The sequence below is a fragment of the Mangifera indica genome, chromosome 3 (assembly GCF_011075055.1).
Source record: "Mangifera indica cultivar Alphonso chromosome 3, CATAS_Mindica_2.1, whole genome shotgun sequence".
In the NCBI taxonomy this organism is placed as follows: domain Eukaryota; kingdom Viridiplantae; phylum Streptophyta; class Magnoliopsida; order Sapindales; family Anacardiaceae; genus Mangifera; species Mangifera indica.
This window is the reverse complement of record NC_058139.1, coordinates 6,621,103-6,635,550: the sequence shown is the minus strand read 5'-3', so window position 1 is coordinate 6,635,550 and position 14,448 is coordinate 6,621,103. Positions and strand designations below refer to the sequence as shown.

Genomic DNA, 14,448 nt, shown 5'->3' with positions numbered 1-14,448 from the left:
TCAATTATTTATACAATCTGGATTTTCTGCAATTATGCACGGAGGTTCATTTTGCTTCAAAACTTTGAATTTCTTTTAAGGAAGCTGATTTTGGCCTAAAACTCAATGGCAATTCAAAAGAACTAACAGACTTCTTGCATCAAGATAATTCCATAAAGATAGAATTTACAGAGACAAGGTTCATTCAAAGATTTCCAGAGTCGTTCAAGTTTACCTTACATTCAAAAACTCATTGGCATGACCAGGTATGATAGCCAATGAATCCGAACTGACCTGGAATTGGATCGTGACAAAAGAGCCACACCATTAACGATAATTTACAAGATACTAGCCAATGAATTCAAACTGGCCTGGAATTGGATCATGACAAAAGAGCCACACCATTAACGATAATTTACAAGATACTTCCACACTTTCAGTCCTTAGTAACATGGGCCATTGCAGCATGGCAGTTTCTAAAAAGCTCAGCACCTATTTTGCTTTCTTCGGTACATTCATACTTTTTTTACCAGTAACCTTTTCCTTGGAGATCTTCACAGCCTTAGCTTGGTTATTCTTCTTTGGCTTTCCTGATTTTGTTGCTTGCAATTCATCAGCATTGTCATCACCGACATCATTGTCCTCATTGTCATCATCACTTTCTTTAGATTTTCTTTTATTTGAATGTTTTTTACCTTTAATCCCAGGTTTCTGCCCTCTCTTTGATTTGGGATTTTCAGTAAACTCCTCATCACTTTCAGGTGCGTCAACAGCTTTATCTTCATCATCATCCTCACTATCTTTTATCTTAGAAGTTTTCTTCCTTTGTTTAACCACTGCTTTTGCAGCTTGGACTCCATTTAGCTTTTGCAACTCTGGTACATAAGCAGTTGTCTGTGATCAGAAATGCAGACTCATCACATCAACTAGTTTGATAGAACAATAATATAGCATAGACAGTCTTGCTCTGAGAATTACTTACCCTACCACCAGCAGTAATAAAGTCAATTTTCTTACCTGTCGTCATACAAAAGACTATATATTAACCAAGGAAACTGAAGTGCTTGATAAAAACGAAAGGATAAAAATTTCTTTAATAAAGTGAATCAAGGGGCCATTATTTAGGTAATCATGAGTCAAGCCAATAAGTCAAAGAGCTATTGTTTATAATTTACATGAACTCCAGGAAAAATAATAATAAGAATAATGCCCATAAAGACATGCACAGGGGTGCTGCTATGCATACAGAGAAAGGCTATTGTTTATACGAATAGAGGGAACTAAATGGAGTTATATATGAGAAATCACAAGGACAGAAACCAAACCATCAACAAATGCCTCGCCAGGCTTCTTTTCGCGAGAATGAAAAATCCAATTATTAGGAAATTGACTACTATCTGCCCCAACTTCAATTGCTTTTCCAATTACCTGTGAAATAAATTACATGGTCATAGTGATTAGTCATATCATAAGTATCTTACCATTAACTTTTCCAGGCTTTTTGCCCCATCGAAAATGAAACAACCATTCAAGAGGAAACCGGCTGCAGTCAGCATCAACTTCAACCGCATTTTGAACAACCTACAAATTTTATTTTTTTCTATATTCTACATGAAGAATGCATATTTTGTACTACAAACTTCTATAACTGCAATTGGAACACAAAATGTCAGAACTTCCTGTTACCTCTTTGATGCACTGGAGCAAGGTTGCACAATTTTCTTTGGACAAGTTGGCAGAAATTTGCAGTGGATGAATTCTGGCCTGCATGATACTGTGTTAGAAACATTAAAGACCATTATTTGACTCGGGCTTTAGTTAATTCATTTAGCTCACAGGATGATGAGACTATTAAATATGAAAGATCATTTTCAGCATCAATAAAAAAGTTTTTAGGTATTACCAAAACAATGCATAAATAAAGTAGCAATTTCTGGTTCCAATATCAGCAGGGACAATACAAAGCATGAAATTCAATCTGAGTTTAGCCACAAAAATTCTTATCAAACATTCTCCCCATGGTACATATAATTTCATAGGCCATCATGCACTTTCTCCATACCTAAGACAACAATTTTTTTCTCTACACAATATGTCAAAATTTCTGTACTTATGCAATAGATTTGACTCAAATACCTATCAAAAATACATAACTGAAATTGGACAAAAACAGGTATACACTAACTTGGTATAAAACTTCATCTGCAACCCAATTGCCAATTCCTGATATAAAACTCTGCAAAGATAATTAAATCATGAGTCAACAACAATATTGAAAAGAGAATTATGAGTATCAAATAAAGTTTAAAAGAACCAGTCATGAAATTTTTAATGATTTTAAATAAACAGTGGCCAAAAATACTAATCAGATATTGGGAGATTCATTCAAAAGAACCAGTCATGTACTTTTAAGAGAAACAGGGAGAATTATGATGTGTGGCTGAAGCATATATGCCCCGAGTAACCAGGCCAGAAAGGTTCACCACTTATAACTTCTCTAGAAGTGTTAAAATTTCAAACATCACGCAAAAATTTTAGGGAATAGAAAAAGTAATAAGCATAAATGTTTTAACCTGATCAAGTAATAGAGCCTTAATCGCAATTTTCCTCTTGCTTAACAATTCAGTAAATTCATCAACTGTCAAAGGCTCCAATAGGGCATCAGGACCAAGATCAGATATAGGGGGTACAGAAGCCGGCTATGCCAACAAAACAATTACAAAATAATCAATATAATGCCACCAAAGTAAATTAGCATTATTTATATATGGACTAGCCAATGATGTTATAGTACATCTTGGAGTAGGCGGACTTTAGCAAATCTCCTCTTGTCAGTGAAAGACATCTCCAAACCATCATCTAGCTGCACATGAAGAAATCACTTTTCATGACTATAATGGTAGATAAGATCTTTTCATGATAATACATGCATGGTTCCCCAATTATTCTGAAGGCATGATATCAATGGCACAGCTAAGGAAACTAGAATCAAGAAACGCTCCATATGGATAACAAATAATAGGCATGTTATATAAACAAATTCTTTTTTATGACATATAAAGGCAGGTCACAGAGAAAATCCCACTATTTGGCATGTCCTGCCAAGTAAACAACAAACATAATAGACCGCACTAAGGAACTATTTTTATCAAGATAAATTGACTCTCAAAAGCTTATTCAAAATCAGAATACTAAAACAACATTAAACTGTGTAAGCTCCATGTTTATATTTATCAAAGGAAGACCCTGAAAAAGAGAAACTAAGAAGAGGCTCAAACTCATGTCCATAAAAAATGACCTTTAGCATTGGAACGCATTATTAAAGTCCAAACTCCAGGTTAAAGGACAGAGAATTATCTCAGGATCATCAACGTGCCAGCTGCTTAGTTGCCACTAAAGTTGAAACTAACTGACAGGGCCATCAAGATTAAGTAGTGACATAGCAACTCATACTAAATTAATCAAATACAATAGGTTAAAAAAAGCTATAAGCATAACTCTCTTGGACATAATCACAACACAGCAGAAGCACTCAAAGTACAATTAGAACAGGGATCTCTGGTCCTACTTTGAGATATCTGGCACAGATTTTCATGGAAATAAATCAGTTAAATAGGAACACAGGACCTAGGTCAAGCAGTAAAGGTTCTAAATATCATCAACACCAAGTATTGTGAACATACATCACCAAAAAATTTCAGGAAAGGTTCTAAATATCATCAACACCAAGTATTGTCAACATAAATCACCAAAAAATTTCAGGATACTTCTTTTATTTTTATTCTTAGAGATTGGGGGTGCAGATGTGCATTTTTGGCCTAATTTTGATATACTATTCCTTCAGTTTCGTTTTACTTGGTTCTTTATTGGACAGCAAACACAGTATAAGAGACCATAACAACAGGTTGGCCTCTAGAAACAAAAAGGTGGAGCATACTGGCCTCTAAAAATCTGAAGGTTAGAAATGTGACTCCATTACAAGAGAAGAACCTAAAATAGGGTAATGCATGCAATGGTTAGATCAAGAGTACAAGCAAAGTAATATAAAATATTGTGAGCAGGATACTGACTTCAACAAAGAATTTTGAATATTTTGAAGGCCATTCATCAGTGTCCTTTACAGCAGACCTGTAAGCACATCCAAATCATCCAAATGAGTAACTGAAAATTTCTCTATACAAAACAATTACTAAAATGAAATGCATCAAAGCCAAACTAGTTGAGTTATCTGAGAGAATTCACTAAAAGAACAATTATCAGAATTTGCTTCATATCTATTTTGAATTTATTAGTTTAAAGATTCCATATTGCACACATTCTCATTGCATCAGTGCAATACAACGTAAGAATACATATGACCATGCCACACCTCTTATATTTTGTAACAGCAACCCCCTTAATGTAAACAGCTCCCGCCATCCCTGAAATGCATTAAGTCGCATCAGCATGAAAACTCATCTACTGCCTTTTCATTTCATACCCAATTCCTTAAAAAAACCGAATGGTCCTTTTGCGAATGTTTCATTATAAAAATTAATTTTAAAAAAACACACATCTGAATATAAGTTTTCATCGAAAAACACCTAAACGGTCTCTTTGTAAAAAGTGAAAAAGCAGCAACAAAGTTTATTCTAAAAAGCACTCCCAAGCGTTTTCAAGAACAAAAAAAATGCTTTTAAGAAAAACATATGAAGTGAATCTTCCAAATGCAATTTTAGCGACAAAAGCTTTCATGTTTAAACACCAAAATAAGCTTCATGTAAAGGCGCAAAACAAGTTTCTCATAAGTATTTTTTATTTGACTCAAAAGTTTTTTGAGAAAAACTTATGAATTGCTTCTCCAAAAAAGACTCATAAATGGAATTTTAGTGCCAAACCTTTCCCTGTTAAAACAGTTAAACAGCTTTTTTGTAAAAGCAGCATTGCAGCAACCACGTTTCTCTTGAAAATCACTCTCAAATATTTCCTTGAGTCAGAAAGCAAGAGCCTTTAGAAAAGGGAAAAAAAAAAAAAACAGCTTCTCCAAAATGGAGTATCACAAAGGCAATTTTTGTGTCAAAATCTTGTCCCTTTCTCCATACATTACAGAGAAACAAACATGCACTTTTGAAGATGATCAAAACACCATAATATAAGTAAAACCGTAAACAACCTTTCCAAACGGAGCATATTTTTTTGTTCTTTCTATTTTTTAGGGTTTTAGTGAACTTTACCGAACTGGAAAGAAGGAAAGGGAGGGGAATCGAGACTAAGCCACATGTTTTTGCCCTTTCTATGAGCAGACAAAATGGTCTTGCCCAAAAGCGCGGCCTCGAACTCCGACGCAGAGACACCATCAATCACTTTGTTATCATCGGCTATAATCGACTTCACTATCTTCTTACCCAAACAGTTCTCTTCTATGGCCCGTCTGGCCGCCTCCACCTCTGGTAGCTCCGGCATTCTCAATAGGTTTTAGGCCGTTGAGTTGCGCGCTCTTTTTGATAGTGAGGACGGAGGTGTGAGTGAGGAGAGAAGAGACTAGAGTCTTGAATATTAATTTTTTCTATTTTCTTTATTATTTTTATTTTTAGTATGCAAAGTAATTGAGGGTTTAAGGGAGAATTAAAGGTTAACCTGTTATTTTATTTTTTTTTTTTATATTATTTAATATATAAAATAATAAAATTTTTAATAAATTTATATTAATAATTTTAATTTTATTATAATTATATTTTTATATGTGATTTTTTTATAATACAAATAATTTTATTTTTTATTAATATAATATAATAAATAATATAAAAAATTTTAAAATAATTATATCTGGAGGTATTTAAAAAAAATAATGTATTAATATATTTTATTATTTTTAATTAAACATAATAATTATTTTTATTTATTTAATTTTATCAAATATAATAATAATTTATATTAATAATCATCAAAATTATTTATCTTCACATTAAACATTCAATTATGATAATAAGATATTTCTCGAACCATTGGCTTGCCACATAAGTTAGATTGATTAGCCATAGCCACCATCTTTCCTGAAAATGTACTAGAGCTATATTACTTTTTTAATACGACTTCAAAATCTATTATTGTTGTTAAAGGTGGGAGTTGATGTTAAGTCGCGTAACAATATTTACAAGAATTATTTATTTTTGGATGGGTGTATTATACTAAAATACCTACAAAGAGATTTATTTGTCTATTAAAAAATCATGGATATAATAGAAAACTATTGTTTGGTCTAAGAGAAGGGAAAGGTTTGGGTCTATCTATCCCGATAAGATCTTGTAAAAAAATGGAAGATATTGAGAGAGTCCATATTGTTTAGCCAAGGGCTTATAACATATTGTAAGATAAATATAGTGGGCCAATAGGAGAATATATTATATATTATTTGTATAAATAAATTATATTTATTATCTATTAAATATGATATAACCACTATTTTGGCACACTTTTTTTGAAACTTGATAACATGAAATTATGTGCACACCAAAAATACACATTTGAACATATTTTTTAAATTTTTTTTTTTAGTTCTTATAAAATATTTTCTTTAATAGAATTACATATATTAATAATAAATATTAATTTTTATATTGATGATAACATATTATCATTGAATGATTAAAATATATTTATTTTTAGTGCATCTAATTTTACTCTTTTTTTTTTTACACATATCACACGAAAAATGTCATGAAATGTTTTATTAAACTTCTCTAATGTAAAATTTACATTTTGTCCCCGAAACATGGCCCTAAAAGGCCCTTAGGACCGGACCCTAAGCCTGTAAACAATTATAACCAGATCGTGGACCATCTCTCCCCTAGGGCCCAGACGGCACCCCAACAGGCCGACCTGGGCCCTAATTCCCACCTTGTTGCCGTAATTTTAGAAATGATTCATTTTTATAAATTTTTAACAATTTTGTTTGTATAATCGTACAACTAACCTCGCCCTACACGTTTAAACTGGTTTTTTTTATATTAGAATTTAATTGTCTCTAAATAAAATTATTATACATGTTTTAAAATTTTAAAAGTATTGCTAAAATTTTATTTATTGGAATGACTTTGAAATATGACATGACAATTTAAAAAAAAGAAAAACTTAATTTTTAGAATAGCTAGTAGGCAGTAGGTTTATGATACCCTCAATTATATTTTTATTTCAAAATCATTTTTAACACAAAATTTATATTCCATAATTTTTTTGTATAATTTTTTTAACTAATTATATTTTTTTAAAAAATTATAACCTATGTATGATAAGGGAAGTTGAATTTTGCCTCCCAGTGAAAGGCACACTTGCCGCCTAGTAACCACAAATTTACAAGTCACAAGTCAGCCTAATGTTGAAAATACAATAAATGATAAAACTTTTTTTTTCTCTGAATTAGTATTAATTCCACTATGATAATTATCTGACATTGACATTGACGTTGATGTTGGACATGTTGTCCCGGACACTGGGAGCAGCAGCACCTGGAAAACGCAATTTGTGCAGAAGCTCCACCCAAGTAACGTGAAATATGAATGAAAAATAAAATTTGAAATACTTAATTTTATTTGGTTTGATGATATAGGATCAGTTATTAAATTTAAATTTTATTTTATTTAATATAATTGTTTTAATTTTAAAAAATAATTTGATTCAATTATTATTTTTTATTATTAAAAAATTAAATAAAATAAAATTTTGAATATAGAATAAACATTTGATTTAATTTGAATAATTTATTTCTCAATTTTTTTATTATATGAAATATCTACGGAAGATAAGATATAATCTAGATTTGGAGTTGAATATTATGTATTGTAAATGATATTGATTCTCGGCTCCTAACCATATCAAATGGAATTTAATTCATGAAAAATATGAAACACGCGGAAATCCAAAGTCAATGTATTGACCAATGAATAAAAATAATAAGATGGATTTCTGCTAACAGTTAATTTGAATCATTTGATCAGCTTCTAGTTAGTTCTGCATCACGTCCTTAAATCATATCTCACTTTAGTAGCATCGTGCAGTGCAACCTTGATTAGTTCTAGGCAAAAAGTCTATTTTCAAACTTCCCAATATTAAATTTTAAAAATTAAAATATTTACTTAAAATCTATTAAATTTAAAAATATAATTATTATTTAATCAGTATATTAAAAAAATTATAATTTTATTTCATTTTTTCAACTTAATTTTAAAAATTCATCTTTTTCCCTAACCTAAGTTTAAATAAGTTAAAAATTTCCCTTAATATTTATTTTTCTTTCCTATATTTTTCAATCAATGAAAGCATCATTGACCCCCTTCTTCAACCCAATCTCTCCCCCTCCTATAGCAAATCAGGCACTTTCTCTCTTGAAGATCAATGCAATAAACAAAGATAAAGATGTCTTCTTCAAAACGATCGAAACTTGTTTGTCGCTCTCTCTTCGACAATCGATACCCTTCGACCATCTCTCTCCCTTCTTTTGAACTTGTCTTCACCATAGAAAATGAAAATGATATTCATCTTTATCTAGATGAATTGTGTTGGGAGCAAGCGTCGAAGGCAACACCAGAGAAGCTAGTTATTCGGTAGAAAATTGTCTCTGAAAATTTGAAATCCTATGAGAGAAATGTAAATTTTCAAAACTTAATATTGAGAGAAAATTGATAGTTTTTCAAAGTAATGAAGAAAATAATATTAACTTTTATATGTTTTAATATTATTAATTAAATAATAATTTTATTTTTGAAACCAATTAATTTTGTTAATTTTAATTATTAACAGATAAATATTTAAATTTTAAAACTTAATAAATAAAAATTTATGAATAAACTAAACCTCAAGGGAGAGTAAGTCCTTTGCCTTAATTTTAAATAATGTTTCCAAAGTGGGATATGACACCAACCTAATAAGGTAAAATGGAAAATATCTAATTCAATATATTATTAAATGAATTAGCTGATGGTAAAACTGATGAGGCCATGAGTTGTTAAAAATATATTAACAATTATATTTAAAATAATTTCATTTAATTGATTATCAAATATATATATATATAATTTAAATTGTTTTCACATAAAAATAAAATTACTTTGATAGACATACTCTAAATTAATGGAAAAAATGTTGAGTTCAAGTCCCATTAATGGAAACCATTATATTTTACTTATAAAATATCATTTAATGTTAGGAATAGGCTTTAATTACAGTCAAACTTTAAAATTAGAACAATTCTAATTATTAGACCACGGTCCAATTGAATCAACTAGTTTGGTCTAGTTTTTGGTACTTTGGTCTCAAGCATGGACTGTCAACTAATGTTAATTGCAATAACCCTAGCTAATTCCTGACGTAGGGGACATTGGCAGCTTAATCACACTTATATATACAACTACTCTTATTTTAAAAGTACAATACAACTTATAAACCGTCAAGTAAGTCTTTTCATGTTAGGTTAAATGATTGTTTCTCATGTAAACTTTAATGAAATGGTAATTTTTTATCCTTTAAACTAGAAAATTTTATTTTTTCACTTATTCATAAAAAATAAATGTTGGTTTAAATGTTCAAAATGTATTTTTATCATTTTGTACAAATATAGGATAAGACTAATATCATTTACCCATCTAATAATATAAATAGTGATATCACCTTAACCATTTTATAAAAAATTCATCACAACCCTAGTGTCAACCCACACACCATAAAAATTCTTCACCACCAATCACCTCAAAAGAAAAACTTTTCAATACCAAGACAATAAAAAAAACCATCGCCTCGAAAAAGATACAATCGTAACTCATGAGTTTTATCGACTACGAAATCACTTTAGTTCACATATTCAAGTGAGATGATGACTATAAGTAGGAGTCCACAACCCCTAATCAATTAGCCATCGCATTGCGACTTCAATGTTTAGTTGCCTTTTAACTTCCAACTTCTTCGAAATTAATCCTTTTCTTAATTTTTTTTTTTTTTAAAAACAAGTCAACTCCGTGGATGAATCAAAATAGGAATGAATTTCTAATCTAGTAATTAGAATTTTATGCATACAAGTAATGATACACAAAAGTTGAATAGTGATGATGGCAATGGAGATATGGTGTATGAGATTATGCCTTCTTAACCTAAAACATCATATAAACTTTCTACTCATGAAGAATTTACAAGTCTTGCTTTTGCAAGTGATGATGTGGAGGAAGACTTAAAGAAGGATAAAGAAGATATCCTAAACGAAAATAATCATGTACCTAAAAAGTTTCATTTACATCTAAGTTAGAGTTAATTGACAGTTTGTAGCAAAAGAAAGGTTTGCCTTCTTGGATGGTGGAAGAGCATGAAAAATGCAAAGTAAAAAGAAGAAGCTTTGAAAAGTGAGGATGATGCGTCCCTCAAAAATATGATTATCTTTGAGAAGTTAGATTAAAAAAATCATGAAATTAACATCACATTGATGCTAAACTCAATATCAACTTCTTCAAATACTGTTTTTTTCTCGTTTAATATTTGAAAATTCTTAACGAGTAAATGAGCACTTCAAAACTAATTAGAATATATATAACTTAGGTTTTCGTTCCTCTCATTTTTTTTTGAAAATGAAATTATAAAAGTTGTTTTTGTTTATGAGTAATAGATTTTTAAGATAACATAGTCTTGATTTTTAAGTGAAAAAGATGATGGTTGTGACGTGAATCAATCTAAGTAATAGTAGTGATAAAGTCTAGATGGTGGTAGTGATAACAGAGGGGAAAAATAAAAGAAAATTGGTCAATAATGACATTTTACCATTATACTAATAAAAGATAAAATAATAATTTACACTAAAATTAATCAAAATTTACTCCAAAATAGATACCATATAAGTAAATGAACATTTAAGGCTTATCATAGTTTGAGTGGAAACTAGTCATTTGGCCTTCCTATTGCGTCGAAGTTAAATGTATTTTATTAAGATTATGAATTCGGCCAAACAAATAGTAAGACATTAATGCTAAACAATTTGACGAAGTTCTTTATTGCATAGATTGGACCGGAAAAACCAGAAAATAAAATGCCGCCCACTTGAAATATTCTTTTTCTCAATGTGTACAAAATTAATATATATTCTTTTTCAAAATTAAGAGTGAAGGTGTTAATTTTAAATAAATAAATAAATAATATATATTTTATGTATGGTTATAATCAGTGAAATTGTCATATTATATCCCAAATTGCAAGAATTTTGTGTGTCTTTAGTATTAAAAAAAAACATATATAGTGTTTGTTTAGCATAATTTATTATTATTAAATTATAATTATTGATTATGATTATAGGAATAACTAATTATATGATAATTAATTCTTGCATATTTAGTATAACTTATGATTATTAAATTATAAAAAATCATAATTAATTTGTCACTATTTGACAAATAATTTCAAAAAACTAATTATTTGTGTTAAAATGTTTAATACATATAGTATCAAGTTTTCGAATTAAAAATATAGAAAAAAATCATCAAATATTATAATGACAATTAAATTATTAACAATAAACATGCACATATTGAAAGATTATTGAAGTTTATTATTGAAATGTAGTTTAATTCGGGTCAATATAAATCTTTTTTAATATCCAAAAAATCTTGATTAAATTTTTAATATCCAACAAATCTTCATTAAAGCATGAAACTCATAACATTTTGTCAATTCCCAATCTGGGAACCACTCAACTCAATTATTGACCTTAAAAAATCTTGACATAATCATCTATGTATGAAATTAAGATTACATCTTCTTGATTTTGGTGGGATATTGTCATATTAATATATATTATTTATTAAAAACTAAAATATTTTTTTTATGAAACATAGCATATATAACTTTGCTTGTGTGTCACATTAATTATTTGTATAGAGATTTATAATAATAGAAAGATCCACAAGTTTTTAAAGGAAATTTCGTACCCTTATAATTCACATTAATTGTGTTTATATACTTATTATGTCTTCTCTCCCATAATGAAAATAAACTAAATTTCACATTTATCACATAATCAAAATATTAAAAATATATTAATGATTCAAATTTCTAAACATTGACAATTTAATGAGACCTTTGTGAAATTAAAAAACAAAAAGTTATTTTATTGGGTTGTCTGTTTTACCATATATATATATATATATAGTTTCAGTTCAGATTGATTAAGCAGATAAACTTGAGATACAATGATTGGATCTATAACTATTGCATTAAGTAAATTAGAGTTTCATAAACATAATAGAGACTCAAATTTATACATTTTTCTTTGAAATTTTAATACTCCACTAGTTTTACTAACCCCTGAAATCACTCTTATAATATAATATTTACTTTCAACTAATATTGTTTAGCAATAAGGGTGTAAGTGTTAAATTTTGAAACTTATGAGTCTTTTGGCACATCAAAAACTTCTATTCAGATACATTCGCTTATGTAAAACACTTTATAATATTTAATATTATATACATTTATTAAAGTTTAAGAAAATAAAAATATCTTTTCTCTCTATTTCCTTTTAGTGATCGGTTTGAAACAAATGTCAGGCCAATTATTAATTGCTTCGTATAAACAACAATTAATTAAAATAAATCAAGAATTATTAATGCAATAAGCATTTATATGCATGCATGCTTTATTCATTTTACACCTTTTTTTTTTTAATTTCTGTTCACATTAATTTGTTTATAAGGCATGCTTGGGATTAATGGCTAGTACGTGTGATCCAAGGAGGTTGGGAGTTGCATTTTAATATCTTATATTAATAAAAATAGTCAAATTATATTTGATTATACATGAAATCCCAATTTTTTAAATTAAAACCACCCATTACAAATTAGATAAATAAATTATATGTGTATAATTTAAAACATATTAATATAATAGTTTTTAATGTCGAGGTAAAAAATATATATATAAATTAAATAATTATATTTATTGAATAAACATAAGATGGGTTTATTTTAAATAAAATTTGGGAAGGGAAGTCCATGGTTGTGATTATGAATGAGCAGAAATGGCATTATGAAGTTGAAAACATTGCCTCCACGTTTTATTTCAATAATTCACAAACTCCAAAATTTTACTTTTAAATATGCACTATTATTATTTTTGTTCATATTAGTTCAATGTATAAATTCGAAACATAAAATCAAGATTTTATAAAGATGACAGAGGTTCGAATTCATATATTCTCTCTAAAAAATTTAATATTTTTTTAATTTTATTAATCTTTTGAAATTTAGTGTGCTATATCTTTCATTAATATTATTTCCATAATTCTTTATTTGGCTTACTTGACTGCTAAAACATGAATGCAAATGGGGTGCATTATAATAGAATCTTTTACTGATATTTATAATCAATTGTTTATTGGATTTGAGGAAGAAAGATCAGCAGAGAGACACCAAATACATATTTTTTTTGCTTTTAATTTAATAAAAGTTATTATAAATGATAATGATGTGTGATCGGTAAAGTGATGGTTTAACCTTAATTAATTGTAAATTAACAAAGATAGTGGTTGAAATTAAGGACCATGCCAAACTTTTTCACCAATTCTATTTTTGGGGTTTGAATATGTAAACCGCTTTGGATTTTAACTTTCATTATGAATATTGAAAATTCAAGGGTTGAGATTGATTTATAATTTTTTAAATTTCAGGAGGTAAAACGGTCAATTTAAAATTCAAAAAAACATGTAGACCTAGTAGTTAAATATAATTATATTACTCAATAATGACAAGCAATTGAGATGAATCAAGGGATTATAGAAGGTAAAATTGTAAATTACTTTTCTATTTTATTCATGAATTCATAGCAGTATTTATAAATATAAGTATAGTATATGAATTCATAAGAAGTTCGTAAAAATATAGTTGTTTGATAGGTTCACTTGATTTTTAATTAGTGACATCATTTTATATTTATTCAGTAAATTTTTTATTTGAAGGTCACATACTCTAATAACTATTTCTCGTTTTAAATTTAAAAAATTTATTTTTTCATAATTAATGGGAAAAATGAAAATTTATGTAAAAAAATTTGATAAATTTTTGATTCATCATTCAATTATAAAAGGTCACTGATAAGGTTGATTTTTTTGTTTTTTTGGTCTCTTGATAAATTGTTCACTATTACTTTCGATTTGAATTTGCCAAATTTTGCTCAAAATCTTCTTTTTCTTTGGATTTTTCCCACCGATCAAGTATCGTGATGGTATGATTATATTACAAAGTCTGGCAACAACCAACCAATCAAAAGAAAGCCTTCTTAAGATTCTCTTAATTTTCCCTCCACCTCAAATCAACAATCATGCATATCATGGCACTGCCACGTTTTTCATGATTTTATTATACCCTTTGGTGTTTTCTCAACTGTGTTTCGACAAACCACCACAACCCATCTAACTTTCTCAGCTTCTCAATTATTTTACTTTAAGCGGTCGAGCCATTGTCTGTG

General features: G+C 28.6%; 1 protein-coding gene across 2 annotated transcripts; it reads right to left on the bottom strand.

Annotated features, from left to right (window-relative positions):
- Nucleotides 1-134: 134 nt before the first annotated feature.
- On the bottom strand, nt 135-5,544 carry LOC123211768 (formamidopyrimidine-DNA glycosylase). Of its 2 annotated transcripts, none has more exons than XM_044630633.1 (10): nt 5,193-5,544; nt 4,349-4,400; nt 4,050-4,107; nt 2,774-2,842; nt 2,553-2,678; nt 2,165-2,215; nt 1,666-1,743; nt 1,461-1,560; nt 962-996; nt 135-873 (listed from the first exon to the last, which is right to left on the bottom strand). In XM_044630633.1, exons 1-10 carry the CDS (start codon nt 5,419-5,421, stop codon nt 472-474), a joined length of 1,200 nt encoding a protein of 399 aa, XP_044486568.1. In that variant the 5' UTR covers nt 5,422-5,544; the 3' UTR covers nt 135-471. The 2 variants fall into 2 exon arrangements, with proteins under 2 accessions (XP_044486568.1, XP_044486567.1); XM_044630632.1 differs by lacking the exon at nt 1,461-1,560 and adding an exon at nt 1,305-1,407 and having other exon boundaries at nt 5,193-5,542.
- Between the last annotated feature and the right edge of the window lie 8,904 nt (nt 5,545-14,448).